We start from the raw sequence: 26,798 nt of genomic DNA on the forward strand, positions 1-26,798 counted from the left end.
GCGGCATAAGTCTTTAAGGACTCGAAAAACCTCGCCAAACAGCGACCAGTCTTTCGCCTTATCATGACAGTCAATTTTAGCTTTCTCTACTGAGGTGCTCAGCCCGGCAGAACCGGGGCACAATCGCAGTAGTTCTTCTAGTGCTACCTTAGCCGATAGAGTGGAACGTAAGGTACCAAAACATAGGAGCCGGGCAAACCCAACATTTGACCAAAGACATGATTCGGAGCTGATGCATATAATGCTAAAAGTTCGGGGTGCCGCACTTGTGAAAGTGTTCAGACTTTTCACACCATATTGCGGGTACGTAAGCCCCTGGTGCATTGGCCGTACCAGAGTGTACGGTTGCAAGGCGTCGTTAACGAACGCATATATATATATATATATATATATATATATATATATATATATATATATATATATATAACAAAAATGTAATAATAGTCGTAATGTCATGCATTGTTTGTTAAAAAAATTGCATTAAAGCGGAGTGATGCAGATAGTGCAATAAGCAAAAGAGTAGGACTATGTCCCTTCCAAGGGCGAGCTGAGGAATGATATGAAATCTGTAATCAACCTGGGAATTCTGTAGTATAACGTAGTTGTCTGCCTCCTTGGTTGCTGTATCATGTGTTCGACAATAGGGCTGCCGGACAGTGTTTCCAGAGATTAAAGTCCTGGAAGAAAAAGAAAAATAACCAAACGGGAAGCCCCTAGTGCGGTTTAGGCCGCGTTTTGGGGCGTGCCGCAGTTGTGCTCCCCCTCCCCACCTGTGCCCATGGTATTTTTAATGCGTAATTATGTACGCGCGACACGAATAACACCGTTGGGATGGGATGGGGGTGGCCCCCGTATTGCTACGCGAGCTCAGATCGCGCCAGGCGGTCTGTCTGCCGATTGCCCTGAGCGTGCTTGAAGGTGTCCGGGTTTTGAAACGCAGAACTGGTAGATTGCCTTGAGAGGCTGCTTTGCGCTTCTGCTGCAAGGGCCGCGGTGTGCTCCTCTGTTCGGAGAGAGCGCTCTATGTTTCCATTGACTGTAATAACTCCGCGAGGTCCTGGCATCTTGAGCTTGTGGTATGCATAATGTGGCACCGCATTGAATCTAGCGAATGCGGTTCGTCCGAGCAGTGCGTGATAACCACTGCGGAACGGGACTATATCAAAGATTAACTCTTTGCTTCAGAAGTTATCCGGGGATCCGAAGACCACTTCCAGTGTAATTGAGCCTGTGCAGTGGGCCTCTACGCCTGGAATGACGCCTTTAAAGGTCGTTTTTGTGGGTTTGATCCTTGAGGGGTCTATACCCATTTTGCGCACTATGTCCTGATAAAGCAGGTTCAGGCTGCTGCCGCCATCCATAAGGACTCGAGTGAGGTGAAATCCATTGATGATTGGGTCTAGGACCAGTGCGGCGAATCCGCCATGACGGATACTAGTGGGGTGGTCCCTGCAATCGAAGGTGATCGGACAGGAGGACCAAGGGTTGAACTTTGGGGCGACTGGTTCCAACACATATACGTCCCTGAGCGCACGCTTCCGCTCCCTCTTGGGGTTGTGGGTTGCGTATATCATGTTCACTGTCCGCACTTGCGGGGGAGACCTCTTCTGTCCTCCAGTGTGCGGCTGCCGGGGTTCTTCCTCGTCATCGCTATGCGGCCCCTTGTCCTTGTTTTCGGCAAGTAACTTGCTGGCCTGCTTGAGCACCCAACAATCCCTGTTGGTGTGATTGGCTGGCTTGTCTGGGGTGTCGTGTATTTGACACGAGCGATCGAGTATACGGTCCAAGCTGGACGGACCCGGCGTACTTTGTTTGAATGGCTTTTTCCGCTGATCGGGTTTAGAGCCTTTGAATCCGCCATTGACTGCCGTATCCTCAGTACTTTCGTTGTTGATGCGGCGCTTATGCTTATTGCGACATGACCTGCCATTGCCATCCTTGGTATCTGAGGTACCATGGTTCTTTGATATGTTATTACTGCGAGCCAACCAGCTGTCTTCTCCCGCACAAAAGCGGGTCATGAGCGTCGTGAGAGCTGCCATAGATTTCGGCTTTTCCTGACCAAGGTGCCGGGCTAGCCACTCGTCTCGGATGTTGTGCTTGAAAGCAGCTAAGGCCTCCGCATCCGGACAGTCGATGATTTGATTTTTCTTTGTAAGGAACCGAGTCCAGAATTGCCTGGCCGACTCGTCTGGCTGCTGAATTATGTGGCTCAAGTCATCGGCGTCTGGTGGTCGCACATAAGTGCCCTGAAAGTTGTCGAGGAATGCGGCTTCCAGATCTTCCCAACAGCTAATGGAGTCCGCTGGCAAGCTATTAAGCCAATGCCGCGCTGGTCCTTTGAGTTTTAGTGGGAGGTACTTGATGGCATGTAAGTCATCACCGCGGGCCATGTGGATATGGAGGAGGAAGTCCTCAATCCATACTGCGGGATCTGTTGTGCCGTCGTATGATTCAATGTTTACAGGTTTGAAACCTTCTGGGAATTGATATTCCATTACTTCGTCTGTGAAGCATAAGGGGTGGGCGGCGCCTCTGTATTGGGCTATATCGCGACACAGCTCGTATGGGTCCTGCCCGTTGTGTTCGGCCTGGCCGGATTTACTTTTACTGTATCTGGCGTGACGTTTACCATCTCGTAGAGTGGTGCGCCCTCGTGATCCATATATCAATCTTGAATGCTTTGCTTTGTCCTACAATATGTCTCGCAGGTTTGGCGTATCTCCCCATGCCTTTTTATTTGGATGGCGTTGGGGTGGAGGCTGAGCTTTTGGCTGGAATGCCTCTCTATCTTGGCCACGAGGTGGCCGATTAGCTGTATCATACGCTTCTTCCTCTAGTCGGGGTAGTAACCTGCGCCTTGGGTAACTCTTGGAGGGACGCTCGAGTTTATATTCCTCGGCCGTGAGGACTTCAGTCCATTTGTCAGCTAGCAAATCTTGATCAGCTTGACGCTGCTACTGCTTTTTCTTCAGGCTATTTGCCGTGGCCATAAGCCTGTGCTTGAAGCGCTCTTGTTCGACGGAATCCTTTGGTACGGTGAATTCATCGTCGCCGAGGCTTGCCTCGTCTTTGGAGGGGGGCATGTAATTGTCATCCTCCTCCTCTCCGCTAGCCGCTCTCTCAGGAGAGCTGGCTCCTTCATCCTCCTGCTCTAAATCTTGCTGGAGGGGATTTTTGTTGTCTTCGACACTATCTGGAGTGTTATTATCTCCTATGCCGGTATCACCACTTTTGCTTTGGCGAGACTTGGAGCGGCGACGCTGATATCGGCGCTTGGGTTGCTTCTTGGAGGGGTCATCCTCCGCTATCTCGTCGCCGTTGCCTTTATTGGGTGTATCCACCATGTATATGTCATATGATGAGGTGGCTTTCCAGTGCCCTATAGGTGCTGGTTCATGTTCGTCTCCTACATCGTCGTCCATACCATCGATGTCTTCGGAGTCGAAGTCGAGCATGTCGGTTAAATCATCGATAGTGGCTACAAAGTGGGTGGTGGGTGGGCGTCGAATTTCTTCATCGTCCGCATCACAATCCTGTTGGCCATAATCCGGCCAGGGCTCTCCTGACAAAGAGAGAGACCTTAGTGAATTCAGAATGTCGCCGAAGGGCGAGTGCTGAAAGATACCCGCGGCGGTGAATTCCATGATCGGCGCCCAATCAGATTCGATTGGCAGGGGCGCGGATGGTTCGGTTTCCGAAAGAGAGTCCAGCACCTTGGAGTCACGGGCTGCATGGAGATTTGTGCTGGTGTTCGGCTCGATCGCCGTTGAGACTGCAACCCCTGAGGTGGTGTCTAACCACCCGTCCTCGATTGGCGCAGTTGGCTCCGAACTAAGGGTCGGAGCTGATGCGGGCATGACTTCTGGGGTACTGTTCGGCGGTAGAGCTAGGTCATACCCATCGCGACAGTGGGGCGCGCCCGGCTGCGGCTCAAATACGTCGAAGATCAAGTCTCCGCGGATGTCGGTCGTGTAGTTCAAACTTCCAAATCTGACTTGATGGCCAGGGGCGTAGCTTTCAATCTACTCCAGATGGCCAAGCGAATTAGGCCGCAGTGCAAAGCCGCCGAATACGAAGATCTGTCCGGGGAGAAAAGTCTCACCCTGGACCGCATCGCTATCAATGATAATAGGAGCCATCGATCCCAACGGCGACGACACAGAGGAACTCTCAATGAAAGCACCAATGTCGGTGTCAAAACCGGCGGATCTCGGGTAGGGGGTCCCGAACTGTGCGTCTAGGCCGGATGGTAACAGGTGGCAAGGGACACAAAGTTTTACCCAGGTTCGGGCCCTCTTGATGGAGGTAAAACCCTACGTCCTGCTTGATTAATATTGATGATATGGGTGTTACAAGAGTAGATCTACCACGAGATCAGAGAGGCTAAACCCTAGAAGCTAGCCTATAGTATGATTGTATGTTGTGATTGTTGTCCTACGGACTAAAACCCTTCGGTTTATATAGACACCGGAGAGGGTTAGGGTTACACAAGGTCGGTTACAAAGGAGGAGATATCCATATACGTATTGCCTAGCTTGCCTTCCACGCCAAGTAGAGTCCCATCCGGACACGAGACGAAGTCTTCAATCTTGTATCTTCATAGTCTAACAGTCCGGCCAATGGAGATAGTCCGGCTGTCCGAAGACCCCCTAATCCAGGACTCCCTCAATGGGGGTGGCCGGGAACGACGCTGGTGACGGGTGGAGGCGGAGGGGACCGAAGCCGCGGGCGCGCGGGGCAGCAGTGCCGGACGCGTGGTTAGGGTCGTTCGAAAGCCCGTGGCGAGGAGAGATGGTTGGTGCCCGCGGTTTGTGCCGGGGCGGCCAAAATCGACGGCGGCGAGCATGACCGCGGCGGCTGCAGAGAAGCGGTCGTGCGAGCAAGCGGCGGTGGCCGAGCTCACGTGTGGGGATGGGAAGAAGCTGCTGGCGGCGGTGGCAAGCGCGGGAGGCGCGGGCCCAGGACAGGGTGCGGCCGGCGCGTGCGCGCAGGCGGAGCGGTCGCCGGCGGCTGTAGCAGCGCGAGAAACGAGGCAGCGCGAGCAGCAGACAGGGAAGGAGGCGCGCGAACGTAGCGGGCAGTGGGGCGTGGGCGCGGGCAGGGGATTGAGCGCGCGCGTGTGCACCAGCAGCTGCATGGCCATGCACGGGCGCGTGAGCGTGAGGCGGGGCACGACGGAGACGCGGTGAGCGCGACCAGGGGTACAACGAGCGGAGCTCGGAGGCGGAGCTCCAAGCACGGCGGCCTCAGCAAGTACGGGCGACTACGGCGACTGAAACGAGGGGGGAAAGGGGGAATCAGAGGAGGGCTCACTACGGGGTGGTCGTGGACGAGCTCGAGTGGGTTGGGGACGGCCGGAGCTTGCGGGACGGCGGCGAGATGGCGGCAACCGAGGTTGGGGGACCCGGTCGATGCCATCATTGTGGTTGTGTTCCCGATGAACGAAGTACCAAGGAAGACGCAGTGGTCGACGGCGGTCCTTCCAGACAAATTTTTAGGCGAGCGGGAGGTCGATAGCCGCGACAGCGATGGCGGCACGGCGATGGTGGCTCGTGGGTGTGGCTGGATCAGACAAGGGAGAGGGAGTGAGCGAGGGGGGTAGATGAGCTAGGGTTTGGGGTGGCCTTGTCCACCAGGGGAGGCACGGGATGGACGTCGTGTGGCCATCCATGGCCATGGACGCGACGCGTGCGTCCACGACGCCCTCTGTGAACAGAGGTTGGAGATGGCGGCTTGGTGGGCTGTGCTGGCACTGATGCTAGTAGGCCCAAGTGCACATGGCAATTTAGATTTTATTCGTTTTCTTTTCTGTTTTCACCTTTTCTTCTGTCTTGTATTTTCTTTAGCCACTATTTGGCTTTTGTAAAATATCCAACTGGTCATGTTATTACCATTGCAATATATAGCACTCCCACAAAAAGTTTGAGAGGTAAATGGAAAGTTTTGGAAATTTTAATTATTTAGAAAAGCATTTAAATTATTATCATGGCCCTGTTTAATTGTTTTTGGGCAATTAGATACTTAAAGAAAAGGTTTCATCATGGAAAATATCCGGTGATCATTTGCCACACTTTGAACATTTTAGCTTCAACATTTGAAAACTTTTACCTTTGACTCCATTTTCATTTTGAACATTGAGTGGGTTTGAATCATTGCGAGTTTAACAACCGTAATCATGGACGACGTGGCTTCATTAGTAGAGAGTTACTGTAGCTTGATTATCCGGGCGTCACATCTTCAACCGCTGCTTACATGCTCAAGATGGAGAAGAAGCGGCTAAGACCAGGAGATGATGCACATCGGGTGGGGTTGTGAGCTTCATCGGTGGTGGATCTGAAAGGGTTGCACCACCTATCAGCTGTTGGCCTTCTTCAATGAATCGTTGCTCTTTCTTTCTTTTTCTTTTCTTTGAAAGGGAGTCATAGCTCTTTCTGGTGTAAAGGTGGCCATGTTTATTCCTTCCAGCCATGTTGCTACAAGGGAGGTAGTGGTGTTCCAGGGTAGAGTCCACCACATAATGTGATGGAGGTCTCGCCGGACCAAGAGGTCATGTGCTTTTCAAGAGAATTGAACCCAATAGCCAACTGAGCTAATCTTGTTTGATGTCCTTGTTAAACAAATATTTCTATCTGAGTGATGTTTTCTGCAAAAGAAAATTGCACCTTGAATCGGAATCAAACCAGACGAACGTACATTTGAAAATATACAAGAAACTCGGCATCCACGAAATACGAATTGTACGTACGTTTGAAAGAAGATCAAGAAACACTATATACAAGAAAATGTTGTCTCGATCGAGGCTGGCGAGTTGACAACCGTATACAAAAGAACTGTTTATTATTATTCATATTCTTGTTGACTATCTACATCTACACCCTTCTTCAAGAATTCAAAGAATATACACACCGACAGAAACGCAGTAGGAGGAGGCAAGGCTTCCATGGGCCAAGAAAAACCTCATAATTTGGGGGGCATCATCGAACAGATCGACTTGCTCTCATGCCCGCACACATCGAGCGAATGACTCTCGCTATCACAATTCATCCTCCAACCCAACCCCAAACGTAGTGCAAGGGGTAAAAAAAGACTAGCTTGACTAAATCGAGATGTAACAAATAAATTCACTAATCTATGGTGGACCAGCTCCTGAGCAGCGACGGCCTGGCGAACATCTGCTCGAGCGCCACCACCACGGCCATGGCCAGCGACACGCCGACTCCGGGCTGCACGACCAGCCGGAAAACGTCTGTGCCGACCACCTCCTTGGGCCTGATCTCCGCCACCGCGCGCCGCTCGCCGTCGTACACCACGCAGCTCCGCCGCGCGTACGACCCTTCTACCTCGTACGACGGCCCGGCTCCGGCGCCCGCGCACGCCGTCACGTGGGCCGACGTCTTGCCGCGGCCGCTGCGCCTGACTGTGTACACGGGCTTCCGCGTCTCCTCGCCGGAGAAGACGAGCCACTGCTCGCCCTGCAGGGTGAACCGCTTGCGGCGGACGGTGAAGGCGGGGCGGCCGGCGGCGTCCATGAGGACGACCTCGTCACCGCTCTCGGAGGCGTAGCTGTCGACGCGGTAGGCCAGGTTGCCCTTGGCGTCGAACACCGTGAACCCCTTGCAGTCGAACAGCAGCGACTTGCGCCACACCGTCAGCGTCGTCGGCTCCTCAGTGGAGCTGGCCGGCGCGCACGGCGCCTGGTCGACGGCGCCCGGCGCGGGCACCATGTTAGGGTGAACCTTCGCCATGTAGAGGTATCGATCAAGGATCGAGCAAGGTTGGAGGAGCTGGAGACTGGGGAGGCGGTAGCTGAGTAGTCGGGCTGGATGAGATAATTGAGCTGGGTCGCCCTGTTGGTTGGTTCTGAGAATGGAGTCTGGTAGGCCGTACTTATATACAGGTCGCGCTCCATGGTGGACCGGCCGGAGAAACTGTGCACCTCGCAGAAAAGGCAAAGCCATGTTGATCTGACGTGCGTAGGGACAGGGGTGACATGGGCTGCTGCTTAACGACCTCTTCCGGCATTAATTAATAAGTACTACTATTTTGTTTCTTTTGTCATCGCTGCTCATCGATTGCTTGGAACAAAAATATATTAACAAATGCCTGCACGCAAGACCGATGTTACTCTCAAGTCTCAACAGCGTGAGAATGGTGGCTCTAATAAATAAATATGGTATGAGGATTTGTCTACCAATAATGCTATGTCGACTGAATTTACCATTTAGATAAATCAATTTTGTGAGAGGGGGAATGGTTGAAACAGGAAGAAGGCTGAAGGAAGAAGAAGAAAGGACGGCCGTTGGATCTTTAATCCAATGGCCCAAAAATCAACTTACCCAAAATAAATTTTTAGGCGACTTACACACAGCCTGATTTTTATATTGACTTTGCAATCTAATGTGGCAGTTTTCACTGGGAGAAGTGGAGTAGGAGTAATGATTTTCTTCCGTCAATAACGCCAGATTTAGCTCGCATGCTCCATCACAGTAACAGTATGCTTTTCAAGGTTATCTAGCCCTCAAGCGATTACGCAGGAAACGTTGACGCGCTACCCGTCGACATAAAACTATTCACAGTTCACTAATGGAGCATATCTCCACGCACGCCACCACGAAGTCAGGGCCTGGGCTCGACACGCGGCAGGAGGCGAAGCCTTGGGTGTGCTAGCACTCTACCCTAGTGCGTCTCAGACAGCGATCGATCGCTCGGGTTCATGTGGACGGGCGGCAGAAATCAATTCCATACCGATAACATTCCATCGGTGCAAGCGCTAACGACACGGTGATCGCCCAGTTAATCAACGGGAGCAGCCAATGAACGCGCTTAACGAAGCATGCGCGCGTGCTGCTGATGTTATCTTGCAGTAGTTAATCAGTGGTTTAGCTTTAGATGGTCACGATCAGGTCGACCGCGACGAGGTTGATGGCTAGCTACTGGGCCGGCTACTACCGGGCAATTCTCCATTTGGTAACATTCGAGGTGTGGTTGATCATTGCGGCCGAGGAATAGGCCGGAGCTAAGCTTGTGGCTGGCCCGGAGCCATCTGTGAGCTACTGATTGGCCACCTCAACGTCAAAACTAGCTAATCTATTTTAAGATGACCAGGGGCGCATGTATACGTAGTACGTGCTTATAATTTAACCAGCCGTTGGACATTGGCTCAACAAGTGGAGTTGAGGAATTGGCTACGCGGTTCCATCGATAGGCTAAGTATGTAGTATAGTTTAACCAGACATTAGATAATTATCTTTGGAGTACGTACGTATGTACGTAGTGCCATACACACAATATGTTGAATGCTAGCAACACATGGAGTAGAGGGATTGGCTCATGTCGATCGAGAGCTAGTATTTGCTCGCCAGTTTCGAAATAGAAATCACGTGAACTTTGAGTCAAGCGATCATGTGGAGCACAATTAAGCGAGATTACCATGATTATAATCTTCAACCAACAATCAGTCTAGACTGTACGGCTGTGACGCATCATCTTCTTTATAAATACATTCAAATCGTCTAAGAGCATCAAAGTGGTCACCATATACAACTGCCAACTACATGCAAAAAAGTACTATACAAATGCCAACTAAGGAGAACAATAATTCAAGTATATAGCCAATTAGTAACCTACGACATGCGACGGCTCAAAAGAGAAACTACTATGTACGGCGTGCTCAATGTGCGGTCCAGAATGTTTCATGGCGGGTACTTGAAAGTGCAACAATATTGTTCAATGTAAACATTTAAGTCCACGGGATATGTTTTTTTTTTGCGGGTGAAGTCCATGTGATAGTTAAAGTACAAATTATTTGCACTTAAGGCATGCAAGTAATTAGAAGTTTTTTCGAATGATCGACAAAAAATGCAATATGACACAAATTATTTTGTCTTACAAAAATTCATGATTTCATAGGTCATGGGGATAATTCGTGAAGATCTTTGTTATCTATTTATGTCCATATTATACATTATTCTTTTCATTGAATAAAAGATGAAATGATCCAAGCCTACACTAATAATCCTTCCAATGTTTAGCACTACTTGTGATCTGATAACATGTCAAGGATTTATAGACGAGATTAACGGTACATACCTCATATTATTCAACGGTGGCAGTGGCTAATGAGAATTTGTGCTTGCTATGTTTTCATCTAGCCGATGTTTTTCGAGTGGAGTGCATTATAAGTCCTCGAACTATTTCGGAGGTGTCCCATATGTCCTCGAACTATAAAAATCGTCATTTAGGTAAAACTAATGATAATAGTCAGATGAGCCAGTTTGTGTCCATCCCTATGATCAATCGTCCTCAATCCACGGTAGATACGCCTGCGCATTCGGCTGATTCAACAAGTTAACCCCTATTCTCACACATACACATGTGCAGTCGGTCCAATATAAACTCAGAAATATCACAAAATTAAAATCAAATTTTGAAACAGCTCGAGAAACAAGAACAATACATTCAACTCTAATATTGCAATTCACATCCCACTTTGGAATAGGTACCATGCATTTATGACTTGAGTTGCCATTTCCACGCCTCAAGTTATGGGTTGGGTTCAAATTTAAATTGTGTCACATTGTAAATACATAGTATAGTATGTTGTATCTCGGTGCTCATTCGTATCCAGATGTTCAAAACTTTTAAATGCTACTCCCTCTATCCCATAATATAAGAATGTTTTTGACATTAGTATAGTGTCAAAAATGCTCTTATATTATAGGACGGAGGGAGTAGTCTTTTACCTCAGGTGCACCGAATGCACCACAAAAGTGGTTGGTTTGGCCGTTATCTCTCGACGGGATGCTTGTGGATGCACGAGATACATTCTCATGCTCGTGGTTGGTTTGGTCCACTATCACTCGACTGTCCTTCCAGCCAAGGAGGCCCTCACTGTGAGGGGGCCTCACTGCGCATCCAGTACAATTCGAGTTCTTTGTCTGCTTATGTCAAAGGAGTAGTTATCTGTTAGATGATCCTACTCAAAATGTTAGCTTACAAACGACTCGTTCTTCATCTTTTCTTGGTGGGACACATGAGTACTTTGACGTGAGAGTTTGCAACAGTTCGTACGCTTATCGATGAGCCATGGACGACGTACCAAACGGGCGATCGAGCAATGATCCGTTGGTTGGGGTGGATGCTCCACCATTAAGATTGGGGACAGTGTTGGACTATTGGTGGCGGCCGCTGCCCATAGCTAGCACAATCATTTTGTCCATAATCTCCCCCCTAATTATCAATCAAATTTATGATATGAGGGGAGTGCCGTATGACAAAGGGTGTGTGTTGGAAGGGCCCAATCAATTGAACTGCTATATATCGTGCACTTCAAATCAAGGTCGCTGGCGCTGCCAACGAATTAGGTTGGGCATCCAAGCTACAAGCAGTACCATCAATTAGTATATCTCTCTCTTCAGCACAAGAATATTTAGAGTTTTTCTCCCTCATTAGTAAAATGTTTCTGCCTTAACAAAGATCTTGCCGATCCAGCTCGGCGAACCTTTTTAGCGCAATTTTGTAGTATTTCGAAACCGATGTTTGCGCTAACCGGGGGATTGCGCAGGCGATTAGCTTCATTTAAGTAGGCGTACTTACCCACTAATCCCGTTTTCAGGGAGAAAGACAAGGGCAAAAAGGCTGTCCTGATTTAGGAAATATGTTACAAAACCAGCCCTTGCTCGCCATTATCGGCGCCGGTAGACCCTTTGCTCGACAAGGTCATCACTGGCAACGCTGCCTTTCAATCTTTGTGTTTTTGTAAAGACGTTTGTAGTACTACTATTATCTTTTGCGATGAAGAGACGTTTTTGTACGTAGTTTACAAACTAACAACCTAGCTTTTTGGATGCATGAGTCATGTGCACTGTGCACGCATCACACCACTAAGCTTTTGCGGGGAAAAGATGTTTTTGTAGTTTACAAACTAATGCATGCATGTATCTGCTGCTAGATCTTGAAACAGCTCCCCTGATAAAGTCCAGCGGGTAGCACCCCCCATGCTGATAACATGCATGGTTTAACGTGGAGTTTAATCAGGAGCGAAACTTGGAGCAAAAGCATGCACACGCTCGATAACCGATACTACTACGAAACGAAATATCTCTACTACATCGATCGATGTCGCCAAATAGAAACCATGTACGGAGTAATAAATCTGCACACATGGATATTTTCTCCTCTACCCTCTGTCGCGGCCTCTCCGTTGTCACCGTCGGTGTGCCGGTCACTTGATCATGCGACTGTTGCTTAATTCGTCGCGGTACACAGCGCAAGTGCAAGACAAAAAAAACACACACACGACCCGGTGAACTGAACTGAAGCTGGCCACCGCAACGCAACATGGCAAAGCCGCAAAGAGCACACATGATTCATTCATTCTCATCTACAGCTTTGCCGGCAGAGGCGGTCCATGTTCACGACACAATGATGGTCCAAACACCACGACTTCCGTCAGCCTCAGGGCACCAGAGTCCGGAGCGGTACGTACCAATCCGGCTATAGAAACATGGGAGACAATCAGACAGGGCGATCAATACCCACAACCTAACTGCGCGATCACAACTAAGCAGCCACCATCATGGTGTCTCCCCCTGTCTCCAAATACATCGGCGTCGCTAGTTTAATCAGCTGGCCACTGGCCATGGCGGGCGTCGCTGGTTTAAATTTTAATCAGGCAGGTGGCCACCTACCCAGATAAGTAAGATATCGAGAAAATGTCCTGCGTCAATCTCCCGCCCTCGGCTCTGATTGATCAACCCTAGCCATGCATGCATGCACCATGCACGCAGCGCGGCGTGTCCCCAGCGGCACGATCGATCGTCTGTCATCTGTCCGCGCGCGCCTCCGGCAACGTCGCTCTCCGACAGATCGTCCCGAGAGCCGGGCGAGCGGCCCACCTCACCGGCCGGTCGATCTCCGACGCATGACTCATGAGGCTTACCTGACGACCCATCGAGCGGCGCGGCCACGCATCGGGTCACGTCGCCCGGTTCCCCGGCGATCGCGGCCGATGCATGCCGTGCCGTCGCGCGCTAGCCAGGGGCTTGGCGTTTGCGCGGGTCGCTGTGCGGTGCACTGTAGACCTGTAGTGGTGGCGGGGGAGGATCGGGTAGGGCACAGTGGTGTTGATTCGCGTGATCCCAGCTGCTGGGGTAGCTGGCCTCGGTGGCGCGACGCTGTTCACAGGGTCGGCGCTGCGGCCCCATGGCGCGGCGATCGGTCGACGGATGAGGCCGAGGGATGGAGGGGCGGCAGCTTGCCTTGCCTTGCTTTGGAGGGACGTTGGAAAAGGGCACGGGATCCATGCCAGCGGAACAGGCCATGTGGAGTCGTCGAGATAAACAATGAGAGTTTCGTGTTAGTGGCGCCGGATAGATGGATGGATGGGGCAACGCACGCGACGCGTATCTGCTTTTGGGATCGATGGATAGATGCTGAGCGAAGACATGTGCTAGTGCTTCCTCTATGGCTTTTACGGATCTATATACCCTTTGTTCTTGGATTTCCCACTGTCATGATACTATGGCTAAGCTAGGTGCTAATCTCGGGGTGGCTCATGCCGCGAAAACGAAAGGAAAAATATGTATCCGGAAGTTCGAGTCCTTATGGACTGTGTACTATAATCTCTATTGGAGAGGATTGGAACACGAATATCCCATGGTCAGAATGACCGAGCAACTTTTGAGAAAAAACAGATTAAAACTCCTTTTGAGATTGTTTTCTCCGTGGTTTCCTTTTTGTTATACTGGGCAGGTTTACAACAGGAAGAAGGGCTCAAGGAGCTGCGAAGCGGGGCGGAGATGGTCAGGTCGAGCACAGTGCGGCTGATGAAAATGCGCGAAGCGGTGAGGAGGCCAATCGAGGGAGAATGATCGTGCAAGCTCGACTTCGGATGCTTTTGTTGGGTCAAGATCTGGCTTTCGTGCTTTTGCCTCTGTGATGGTGCCTAGTTGTAATAGACTTATAGGATTGGTGTTTGAACTATGGTGTTGTCAGGTTTTCGTCCCATGGCGTTCGTTACGATGACGAGCGAACACATTGGGTTTCTTGGCAGTGCTCGAACTCGCTGTACCTCTTTCCTTTCCTCTTGTCGTTCTCGGAACTTTGTATTTCCGTTCATTTGCAATGGAAAGGGGTCATGCCCAGTTTGAAAAAAAGTGCCTTGCTCAATAACCACGCGTTAGGTTCAGCCAAAATCATTGTTTTGACTCTTAATGGTAAGATTAGCATGATTGAACCTTTCAGAGATCTTTGGCACGATCTGACCGTTTTGATAAACGCCCAACACCCTAGCGTTGCAGCCCTACCTGGAAATGCCGAGATTTCAAACCGGGCTCACGAATCGGCCGAGTAATCGTTGAATGCTGGAAGATCTTAGGAGGGGGATGGCGATCTTGAGGGCGACTGCGGCGGCTCCCGCGCCCGCTGCTGGGGAGGGCTCGTCCTCGCCGTGCTCCCTGGTCGGCGCCGCCCTCCCGCCTCGCCCTCTCTCCCCCCGCTCGCCGCGCCTCCCCCTCCTGGCGTCCCCTCTCCCCGCCATCCCTCCCGTTGCGGCCTCCCCGGGTCGGACTTGTTGGGCTGGCTGGGCGGCCGAGGAGGACTTGGCCGAGACCGCGGCTGCGGCGACTGGCCGGCCTCGTCGGGCTCACAGGTTTGGTGACCGGCTCGCGGAGGTCGCCGCGCCTATGTTGGGGCTGTCGCTCCCGTCGTCCTTGCCTCCCCTCCTCCCCCTTCCCTTGCCAGTGCGGCCTAGCGCCTGCCGTGCACCACCTTCCCCATAGTCGCCGGCTGTGCGCCGAGAGGCCGGCCGACACGGCAGTGGGGCCCGAGCCCGTGCTTGGGGGGTGGCCGGAAGGGCGGATGTCGGTCTTGCTGCGGTCTCATGGCGCCGCCCTTCGTCGTCGTCGTACTCCGGCATCTGCGCCCCGCTGCGTCCCTCGCCGGCGCCGGACGAGGTGATCCCCCGGATTGCGGTGTTTCGTGCGTTCCATCCATCCCCTGGGCCCTCCACGCGGCTCCTTCCGGACTCCCCGCGGCGGCGGCGGCTCGGGCGCATGGAACCCTAGCTCCTTCCCCTTCCTCCGCGCTGGTTGGATTGGGCCGCCCCAGGCCTAGTGGGCCGGCTGGGGCGGGGGACTCATCTGGCCCTTTACGGCCTGCCCCTCTCCCTCGGGCCGGTGGGATTCTTTCCCCCCTCCCCTCGCAGGCCTTGGCCCAGGCCCAGCCGACCCGCGGGCCCTCTCCCTCTTTAGGGTTGGCCTCTATGCCGACGCCCGCACCCTCCCCCCGCCCCTCGCTGCTCCACCCTGCGCCGCCGTTGGGTTCCCCCCTACGCTTCTCACGCCCTCTCCCTCCCCTCTTGGTGCCGGCTCCTCTCGCGAGCCCCCCTCCCCCGTGCGTCCCTGCCCGCCATGGCCAGGGAGTCGGGCGACGGTGCGCCCCGTCCCAAGCGTCGGGCGGTCGCTCGGGATCCGCTGCCCCCTCTGGAGCCGCGCAGGGCCTCGCCGGAGGGCTCCCGCTGGGAGATGGAGCTGAGGGAGGACCTCCTCGCTCCAATGGTCCGGCTCCCGCTGGCAGCGGTGACTGGCGCGCCGAGCGCGGCCGTGAGCGGTCTCCAGTGGAGTGGCGGGGCCGTGGACGTGACCGTGCCACTCGCTCCCCTCCCCGCCGCTCGCGCTCCCCGCCGCGGTCTGACCGTGCTCAGGGGTCTCCCTCGCGCCGTTATGACCCACTGCGCCGCCAAGCTCATTACCCCCCGATCGGCCCCAACCCCAACAACAGCTGCAATGGTCGGGGGGCATTCGCGAAGAAGAAGAAGAAGCGAGGCAACCACCCCCCGCCGGGTGGCCAAGCCTCCTCCGTTTCCAACCCTCCGGTGGTGGCAGCCCTTCCCTCCACCGTGGTCGCGGCCACATGCTTCAATTATGGGGTGGCCGGGCACTGTCAAGGTGGCTGCCCGAAGGCTCCCGCTTGCTACCTATGCAAGAAGACAGATCACCCCGCTGCCCGGTGCACCAGCCCCCTGGGACACTTGGGTTGTTCAGATATGCGTTGGAGGATTTGGGCTTCTTCCAGATGGATCTTTCGGAGTCTCAGGCCACCCCGCCCATGACTGCTCTTATCTCGGTCCTGGATGGCCGTACTGCCTCCCCGACAATCATCTCGGAGGAGCTTCGCCACCTGTTCAACCCCGACTGGGATTGGGAGGTGATCCCGATCTCGGACCGGGAGTTCACGACGGTCTTTCCAGACCCAGCCAGCCTCCACTACGGTACCCACAGTGCCAGACTCACGCTCGCTCTCAACCAGCTCTCTGTCCGCATCTCGATTCCATCGGTGGACCCCTTGGCGGTGGCCACCTTGTCCACGGTGTGGGTGCAGATTCGCGGGCTTCCCTCGACAGCTCGTGACGAGGGTGTCCTCCGCGGCTTGTCTCGCATGTTGGGCAAGTTCGTGGCGGTCGACAGCGCGTCCCTGCCCAAGGGTCCTGCTGTGCGGATGTAGATCAAGTACCCTGATCCTTCCAAGCTCAAGACGACGATCCGGATGTTCTTCAATGACGCTGGCTACGACCTCGTCTCCGTTGAGGGTGGGACTCCCTCTGATCCCCTCAACCCGGAGGCGGGAGATGATGCCGCGCCAGGTTCTGGGGGAGGGGGCGCCGATGCTCAGGGGGCCCCCGTGGGCCTCGCCGCACCTCTCCTTGTTCTAAGGCCTCTGACGACGACTCGTCTGATTCTGGGGATGACATTCCTCCTGCTGGCTCCCCTCACCCCTCTACCACGCACGACGTGGGTCAGGGCCCCCTAGACGCTGACCTTGGGGATGGGTTTGAGGATATTACAGCCATCGCGGGCATGCTTGACGAGGACGCCACCCTCCCCCCTGGCACCACCCTCCCTTCGTTGTCCGTAGTGGAGGAGGAGGGGAGTGAGGTCAGTAGGAGTAGTATGGAGGTTCGCCCTCCTTCTTCCCCGTGGCTGATGTCTCCGGTGCCAGGCCGGGAGGACCTGTCGGCTCCGTCGCCTCTAGCGGTCTCCATGGCCCCGCCTCCCCCGCCTCCACCGTCTGCCTCCAGGCCTACCAAGTCTCGGGGCCGCCCTCGTTCGGCCTCTACCCCGGTGTCATATGCCCGGAAGAGTGCCAGAATTGGGGCGGCGACGGGACTTTCCGGGGCCTCCCCGAACACGGTGGAGAAGGCCTCGCGACGCGCCGCCATTCGCAACCTTGACACAGGTCCGTCCATGTCCCAGGCCCCTTGTTCTGACTCCGATGATTTCTGTGATGCGTCCTTCTCCGCGCTTGCGGGGGTGCCCCTTGGCCACCTTGCCAAGGTGGCGGCTAATTCAGCTATTGTTTTCCGTGGCGAGAAGGGCCTCGTCCTTGAGCAGCTTGCGTCCCTCCAGGCCAAAGAGATCCTGGAGGGCCACCTCGCAGCCACTAGGGCTCACGAGGCGGTAGTAGTTGTGGAGGCCCCCACCCCCCACCTCGCCGTCCCCGTGATCGGGTCCTCTCTGAGGCCGACCCTGGCGAGGTTCGTGGCCGAACTCGCTCTCGTACTGCTCAGTTACGACGTGCCCTTAGTGCTGCTTCCACAGTTGGGTCCAGGGAGGACCCGTTAGGTGAGTAATCATGTGCGCTCTATTTTGGAACCTGCGAGGCTTCGGCCATGATGGCCGTCGCAGGCAGCTCATAGAATACATGCGTGATGAAGCCATAGATGTTGTGGCGATCCAAGAGACAATGCGCACTGAGTTCTCTCTTGTAGAACTTGAGCGTCTCAGTAGACATCTCTTTGCCTGGCACTGGTTGCCATCTAGTGGGGTGACAGGTCACTCCGGTGGCATCCTTTTGGGTGTGAAGGATGCCACCTTTGAGGTGGGCTCCATGGACCGTGGAGCCCATTTTGTTAGTATGGAAGTCTGGGAACGTGATGTGAACTTCAAATGGGAGATCATCATTGTCTATGGCCCGGCCAATCACAGTCGATCCGCCGCTTTCTTGGCGGAACTTCATGCCAAGATTTCTTCCGCGACCCTCCCGGTCGTGGTTGGAGGCGACTTCAATCTCCTTCGATCCGCTGAGGAGAAGAATAACTCTCGGGTGGATTTGGCCGAGATGCGACGTTTCAATGATTGGGTCGCGGATCTGGGGCTCCGTGAGCTAGACAAGGTCGGGGCGCATTTTACCTGGACTAATCGATAGGTCTCCCCGACCCTTAGCGTGCTCGATCGGGTGTTTGTCTCATCGGATTGGGAACTTCGTTTCCCTTTGGCATCGCTTCAGGCCATTACCCGTATTGGTTCTGACCACGCCCCCCTCCTCCTAGCTTCTATGGATGAACGGCCGCCCTCCCCCACGGTTCCGTTTCGAGAACTTCTGGCTTCGGCAGCCTGGCTTTATGGATGCCGTCCGGAATCACTGGGTCTCGGCTCGCGCCGAGCCCCATAGGCAATGTCTATTCTCGATAAATGGCATCATATGTCCAAACGATCCCGACAGTTCATGAAGGGATGGGGAGCGAACATTGGGAGAGATCTTCGTCTTCAGAAGGCTTCCCTCCTCAAGGAGATCCGAGGCCTTGACCTCCGCGCCGATATCTCAGGGATATCCGCGGAGGAATGGATGCATAGATATAACTTGGAGGACTCCTTGATGGAGATTTACTCCAAGGAGGAAGAGTTTTGGCGCCAGCGCGGCTCCATTAACTGGGTGCTATTTGGGGATGCCAACACTGCTTACTTCCAGGCCATCGCTAATGGCCGTAGGCGACGCTCCTCTATCCCTCTCCTTTGGGAGGGTGGACAGTTGTTTCAAGACCCTCAGGCTATTTGCCTGCTAGTTGACGACTTTTACAAGTCGCTATTTCAGGGACGGCAGCGGAATGGTGTTGCCTTAGCCGACCATATCTGGTCACGCGATCAACAGATTTCCCCCGCGGAAAATGTAATCCTGCTAGCCCCCTTCGATGTTGCAGAAGTGGAGACCTTTGTTAAGTCTATGAACCCGATGTCGGCTCCCGGCCCTGATGGCTTGCCGGTTCGCTTTTTCCAGGCCTTCTAGCCGATGGTCAAGGATATTATCCTTGATCTGTTTAGCGAGTTCGCTAGGGGTACCCTAGACGTATCCCGACTTAACTACGGGATTATCTCCTTGATTCCCAAGGTTCCGGGAGCGGCGGACATTAGACAATTCCGTCCCATCACAATCCTTAATGTGATATTTCGAATCCTCGCTAAAGGGCACGCCACTAGGGCGGCCCTTATTGCTCCCCGGATTCATCATCCGAACCAGTCGGCCTTCACAAAAGGGAGATATATCTTAGATGGGATTCTTGCCCTCCATGAGATTATCCATGAGGTTAAGAGCAAACACCTCCGTGCGGTCTTCTTCAAGATCGATTTCCATAAAGCCTATGATACCGTTCACTGGTCCTTCCTTCGGGAAGTGTTGCTGAAACGTGGCTTTGACCCCCACTGGGTAGCCCGGGTAATGCAATTAGTTAGTGGCCGGACGGCTGTTAACATCAATGGGGAGGTTGGCCCCTACTTCATGACTAGCCAAGGGGTCCGGCAGGGAGACCCAATCTCCCCATTCTTATTCAACCTTGTGGTTGATGCGCTCGCCTCGATTCTGGACTTGGCCAAGCGTGCGGGTCACATTAGAGGGGTTTGCCCTCATTTGGTGACACCTGGAGGTTTGACCCATCTCCAATACGCGGACGACACTATTATGATGGTGGAGGGATCTGATGAGGATATTCAGAACCTCAAATTCCTCCTCCTCTGCTTCCAGGAAATGCCGGGCCTCAAAATAAACTTTGCCAAGAGCGAGGTAATGGTCATGGGATACTCCCAACGGGAGGCCCAGCGGATTGCTAATCGTCTGAACTGCCGCTTGGGTTCCTTCCTGATGACCTATCTCGGCATGCCCCTTAGTGATGCACGACTCCTGGAAAAGGATTTCCGTCCAATAGTCGCCAAGCTCCAACCTAGAATGGAGCCTTGGCAAGGGAGATGGCTTTCTAAAGCCGCTCGAGTGATCCTAATGAACTCCTCCCTTATTAGCCTACTGATGTATATAATGGGATTCTATAGTCTACATGAATCCCTTCATCAGGAAGTTACCAAACTACTCTCCCGCTTCTTTTGGGCAGGAGAGAACAATAAGCAGAAGTACCATATGGTCAAATGGTCTGAGATCTGCAAACCGAAGGATCAGGGAGGCTTGGGGGTCATCTCCTCCAAGCGTATGAACATTTCCCTCCTGTCCAAATGGCTTTGGCGGATCCAGACTGAGGAGGGCGGCCTGTGGCTTCAGATTCTTCGTGGGAAGTACCTTCGCGGGCAACCATTAGCGTTTGCCTCTAGGTCTGGAGGCTCCCAATTCTGGCAATCGATGATGTCTTTGTTGCCGGTTCTGCGCATTGGGACCTCCGTCCAGATAGGCTCTGGGACTGCCACCCTTTTTTGGCTGGATAGATGGGCGGGTACCCGCCCCTTTGCAGAGCATTTTTATGCTCTATTCTCTATCTGTGTTCGCCCACATATCTCTGTGGCCGAGGCACTAGAGAACCTAGGCGCGATTGCCTTCCGTCGCACCTTCGGGGCAATCGAACTTTCGCAATGGGATGAACTACTTGAATGCATTGCCCTTCATCCTCCTTCTCTGGAACCGGATTCACTTTCCTGGCACCTCGAGCCAAGCGGTAGATTCTCGACTAGATCCCTATACCAGGCGATTGTGCCTACCCCTGGCCTAGTGGAGCTCACGATGCTCTGGGAGATCAAATTCCCCTTAAAGATCCGTATATTTTTATGGCAATGGGTTAGAGGACGCCTCCCCTCGGGCACTGAGGTCCGTAAGAGTAATGGACCTGGGGATGGCCTATGTCCCATTTGTCTGGTTCCGGAAGATTGCAACCATATCTTCTTCCGTTGCCCGGCGGCGCAGTTCCTATGGAGCTGCTTCCGGGAGGTAGTTGGGGGCACGTGGTGCCACGAAAACCTCCCGGATTTGTTTGGGGAGGTCCTACGGCTCCCCGGGACTAGGCGTGCCCCTATTTGGGTCGCGCTAGGTACCCTTGCCTGGTCCCTTTGGTGTACCCGCAATAAGTTAGTCGTCGAACGAGTGATTCCGTTCCGAGTGACTGATGTGATCTACAAATTATGTGGCTACTTGCAGCTCTGGAGACCGCTTAGTAAGCGGAGCGATCGAGGCGTCATCGACAACATCATGACGGGTCTTCGCGCCTTGGCTGCGTCTTTTGCTCCTCCCCCACCGCCTCCACCGCCCCCTCCTGAGCCAGATTAGTGTCTCCTAGTAGGCTTATTTGGGGTTTGTCTTGCTGTGCCCCCAACATGTTTCTATGACTTCTTGTACTTGTAACCTTGTGTTGGATGCTTTGTGTTGGATGCTTGGTGGTATGCTTTATAATATAAAGCGGGGGGAAACCTTTTTTCGTTAATCGTTGAATGCTGATGTGGCGCGTATGACATGACGAAGGCGTTTGTAGACGCGCCCACAGTGCTGGCATTTCTGAATCGAATAGGTAAGTGGTAGCGGGGCTGGGTGGGGCTCCCACTCATCGTATCTCTCTTCCTCCTCATTCCATCTCCCCTTATTTCTCCTCCACTCAATTCTCTCTCAAATCCTTTCAAATCAATGGCATTTTTCTTTGGATTAGGTCAGGGGCGGACCCATGTTACTCCAGCCAGTGTCATGAGACACCGGGTAAGCTTGTTGCTTACCTTATGTACCTAGGCTGTCAATTGAGATGACACCGATAAATTTTCTTAATGGACAACGACAAGCAAGACCAAGAGCAAGGGGCCAACGACGCAGATGCACTCAGGCCCATCTAGCAGCCCATGTGATCAGCGGCCAGTTTCACGCACTCACGCTGCCACGCACCCGCGCCCTAGTCGGTCTGAGCTCTAGCGTAACTTGCATCTACTTCCTGGCTAGGGCCTCACCTCCTCCTGTAGACGGTAGATCCACACTTGTTGGTCATGGTGTTGTCGTCGCCATCGAAGCAACACCATGCCATGCCATCAAGCCATTGGAGAACTGGAGAGAGAAAATGTAAGACACATGATCAATTTCTCCCAGGTGTATGGATCTATTACGTCTAATTCTTGCTTCCTAAATTGTGTGCCTAGGGTTTTTAGTTTTAGGGTTGTTACAATTGAAAATTGGATTAATGTGATCTGCCAATTTTGGAGTGTTATCCACGTCGTTCGGGTTATTATCAACTACCGAAGGCGCTACAAGGATATTAAGAAAAAAATGTCAAGTGAGTTAAATTCCAGGTTAGCACAATTCAATCAATATTGCTTTGTTAGTTACTAATTTACCCCTGACTATGCAAACATAAATAATGTAACGTTGTATTTGTACTTGCACAATATTTGTTTATTATCTTGATATGATCTCTGAATTGTTGAATGTGGTTTGGTTTTCTACAAAAAGAAGATCATGATTTGAGAGAAATATAAAGAACACTTGCATATATAATTATGTGTGTTACTTTCATCAAGAACATTGCTTGATACCGCACACATTTAATGTATACATGGACACCGGGACATTTTTGTCCTGGGTCCGCCCTGGATTCGGGGTCTTTTGCATTCATTGAGGTAATCTCTTTCATATCTCATGATTAGATTGGGTTGGAGTCGTGTATTTTCATGGTATTTTTCATGTGATCCCCAACCCTAGTTTTCACAGGTCCATCCTTTGTTCTTGGTTGTACCACTCTATCATGACATCAGCATGCATGGGCATGATACTATAGCTAAGCTAAGTGCTAATCTCGAGCGTCTCGTGGTACGAAAATGGAAGGAAAAGATGTATCCGGAAGTTCAAGTCCTTAAGGGGACTTTAATCTCTACTAGAGAGGCTTGAAACACAAATATCCAATGGTCACAACTATGTGTTAGGTCTCGAGATGCCCTCCAACTTCCACAAACTTCTCGATGATTTTCCACAACTTAGAACCTTTTGGGCGACTCCCATATCAGATTCACCAAAATTCCGAGAGTGCAAGATTGATGAAGAACTAGGGGGTACATTTTGGCTCGGTAGAATCACGGACCTAGGTTCCATCTTTTTTTTCCACACACTTAGGTTCATCACATGGGAGGTTGGGTCAATGACGGAGGTTTATGCTAAGATTCACACGAGCAAGTCATGTTGGGAAAGAACCCCCCCACCCCCAAAAATACAATCTTACTTTGTAACATACCAGGAGAGTTCGAACATTGTCCACAGTTTCGGGGTCCCAGAATTTTGAGGCACTTGTAGGTTAATTTTTGAACCAATTAGAGAGCATATCTCCTTGTTTAGAGCTTAACCCAGAGTTGTGGGGAAATTCCAGGATCCCAGAATTCAGGGCAATATAAACTGAAGTCCGGACCATACAAAGAACAAATTCTCTGGTTTAGAGCTCAAACCAAACCTACAAGGCCATTTCAAGTTTCACAGAGAAGCGGCAATAGAAGCTTTAGAAGCACATTTTAAGGTGAAAAAATTAAGGCTAGTGTGTACCATATAATTCTGTATGTGGTCAGTATCCAACTCCTTAAACTTCATTTCACACATAGTTTTCTAAATGAATCTACTGTTGATATATATTTGGTAAAGTATTTTTAAAAATTTCATAGTGGTTTGTATGTAACACACTGGGCTCAAAATTATTGTTACTAAAGTGCACTTTGCTGACTAGCAAGGTTATATTGTCAACTCAAGTTGAGAGAATTTTGATGGGCTTTCCACCCGATCAAGAGGATTGGATAGGGGTGTATTCTATTTTTTTGGTGAGATCTAATTTTCAAGTTGAAATGTCTAGATTACGATCTATTTGTACCATTGCGCTCCTCACATACAGATCTTACAAACAAGACCACATGTCGATAGGTTTCGATGAACTTTGTTTTGATATAACTTGTACTTCCCATTGCAATAAACTTGTACTCCCTGGTGTGTAGTGCATTTTGCGCGTGAATCACACCTTTGATGCAACGCGAAGCACACCTCCATGCGGGCACAAACACAACTTTGATGTGTACCATAGCACACGATGTGTACCATTCCAATAGTGTGTAGTCCGTACAAATTAAACTGCCCACACGGGAAGAGGGGGCATGAGCCAAGCCATTAGGCCTTGAGTGCAGTTGTTTTGGTCGGTTTTATTTGCTTTTTTTGTTTCAATACTTCTTTCAATTACTTTCTTAGGGTTTTTTTATTTTTCTTTTTATTTAAATTCATAAAATAATAAAACCTGAAAAAATATTTAAAAAATCATGCTATTTTAAAAAAATTACAATTTATTTCCGATTTTCACAAATAAATTTCTAAAATTCACAAACATTTTCAAAACCTATTGCGCCCATTTTAAACTTGTTTTCTTCATACATATTTTCCTCCAACCAGTTTCTTCCTTCCATTGCAAACTATGTTTTTCTTTTTCTTTGATCAAACTGTAGCCAACGACAATATCTCTACTTCTAATGGACGACTTGGTGAATAGTCTCCACGGTTTATTTTCGCTAGTTTTTTTTATCATCCTCCCACTTCCGGTATTTTTTCGTCATCCTCCCACCTCCGGTTTTTCTTTCATTCCTATTTTTTTTCTTTCAAAAGAGTAGCAACATACCCTTTTTTCTTATTTCCTTTGATAAAGCATTTATCTCTTCTATAGAAATCTAATAAGAGGGATTGATTCTGATATACTTTTATTGGACTTTCTTCTTATTTTAACCTTTCGATTTATTTCTATATTAAGGATAGGCTGACAAAGTTGGCCTAATTTATTAGTTTTCACTAACCCTAGATTCTTTCCCTTCCATTGAAGAGAAGCAAATGAAACGCTTTCATAAAAATTCTCGTAGAATCGAGAATAAAGTTTTCATTCTGTACATGCCAGATCATGAATTAGTAACTGCATCCAATCTCCGAAAGTCCCTATTGTTTCGATTTTTGAAATGGGATATTTACGGAATCCCCATGAATAGGATCAAACCTTATTACATGCTATTTCCATAAGATTCTTCTTTCTTATTTTTAAGCAAGCCCTCGAGAGGGCTTAGTTGATCATGATTTCTGTTTTCTCTTTCTTTTCCTTTTTGTTTGTTTCGAGAAAGATATCGTCCGATTCTCCTTTTATTGATTCTTTTCCGATCGAGATGTACGGATCCATGTGTCTACATACATAGATTCTAGATATTAAATGCTAGGAAGTGCTAGGAAGTGAAATAGAATGAAATAGAGCCACTTTGGCCTTCCCTATGAAATGAGGCATGGAACGGAGCCACTACGAAGAAATTATGGGAGTTACGAAAGAAGCTTCGGACTCAAATTGTTCATGGGTTGAGAGCGGGAGTTGAACTCTAGGAGGTCGAATCCCCCCTTGTTCCTCAGTACCTCAGTGGTAGAGCGGTCGGCTGTTAACTGACTGGTTGTAGTCTCTCCGCCTCGATCATAAAAAAACAGCCTCGAGACTCCCCTCGATCTGTTTCCTATCGTCAAGACTCCCCTAGCCGCTGAGCCCTTCGCCGCCTCTGAGATCCGCCGCCGCCGCCCCTTTGATTCTGGCCGACGCCATCCTACTTACGCGCCAGCCGCCAGCAGCGTGGCTCACCCTTGTCTACCCAATCGATGCACAACACCTCCTCGCCGTTCCCTCCCTGCGCGCGCCCCCGCGGCTAACCCTAGCCGCCAACTCATGTTGCGGGAACTGAGGATGGGAGCGGGGCAGCCGCGTCGCTGAGGGGTTGGACCGACTAGGGCGTCACCACTTGGGTGGAGAAGTAGGGGCAGCGGTGGTGCCCTGTTGGGGCGGAGGAGAAGGATGGCGACGACAGGCGAAGACATCGTTGGCGGCGGCGGCGAATCTGGTAGAGCCCCTCTCTCTTCCCAAGCCTACCCCTCTCACCCTCTTCCTCAAGCGGCAAGACCCCAGGGGGATGGAGGACTGACAACGCGGGCGTTGGTGCACTGGCGTGGCGGTCCGGCGGTGGCCGGAGGACGCCCATCCCAGCCCGAAGCAGCAGAAGGCAACTGAAAAGCGGAGCAGATCAAGCACCCGGGGTCGCCTGAGGCGGCTCGGTGCACCTCCAAGTGCGTCAGTAGGTACGTCCTCCATGGAGCCGGCGCTCCCGGCATCATCAGGCCCTTCAACGTCAGAAGGTAATTAGACCAAGGGATGAGTCATCGATGGATGGATTATGTCCAGCCATTCATTATCCCCATGCTTGTTCTAGCCGATCAACTATTGTATTTGACTGACGCATATAATTGCACACATCCAGACCCCTGATGGTGTTCAAGGAAGTTTTCCGCAGATGGCAGTAGTGCTACGTACGTGATGTAGACCAGTTCGGACCATGGAATTCTTCTACTCGATTCAGAACGACATCGGTGTAATGTGTTTGTCTGTACAAGTGCTGTGACACCTACATCCTAATCATGGACGAAGAAGACAAATACAATGATCCATGGTATCATCAACATGTATGCTGCAGCTAACAAAGGTCAACTTATCCAACTATTCTCCATCCCTACCGCATTCCACAATTACCATATACTATATTACATGATCAATGGATGAGCTACGAATAGCAGTAGCTCTTGCTGGAATAGTGAAGCTCCACCTTTTTAAGGAAATGCAAGTAACATACCTTAGATAATTGTTTTTTTACCGCGTATTCAGATGATTCTAATTACTCGCTTGTATGGATTTCAAGTAATCTCTCCAGCAGCCTTACTTTAACAAGTGGTTTGGTGCATGTTATTTA

General features: G+C 51.3%; 1 protein-coding gene across 1 annotated transcript; it reads right to left on the reverse strand.

The window, feature by feature from the left end:
- Positions 1 to 6,823: 6,823 nt before the first annotated feature.
- LOC123058715 (protein LURP-one-related 8) lies at positions 6,824 to 7,961 on the reverse strand. The gene has a single exon (XM_044481412.1). It carries the CDS (start codon positions 7,959 to 7,961, stop codon positions 7,128 to 7,130), a length of 834 nt encoding a protein of 277 aa, XP_044337347.1. The 3' UTR covers positions 6,824 to 7,127.
- Positions 7,962 to 26,798: the final 18,837 nt, after the last annotated feature.

This window comes from Triticum aestivum, chromosome 3A, assembly GCF_018294505.1.
Source record: "Triticum aestivum cultivar Chinese Spring chromosome 3A, IWGSC CS RefSeq v2.1, whole genome shotgun sequence".
NCBI lineage: Eukaryota > Viridiplantae > Streptophyta > Magnoliopsida > Poales > Poaceae > Triticum > Triticum aestivum.

Coding starts and splice junctions, on each gene's coding strand:
- LOC123058715 (XM_044481412.1), bottom strand. CDS start 7,961: ATGGCTTTGCCTTTTCTGCGAGGTGCACAGTTTCTCCGGCCGGTCCAC.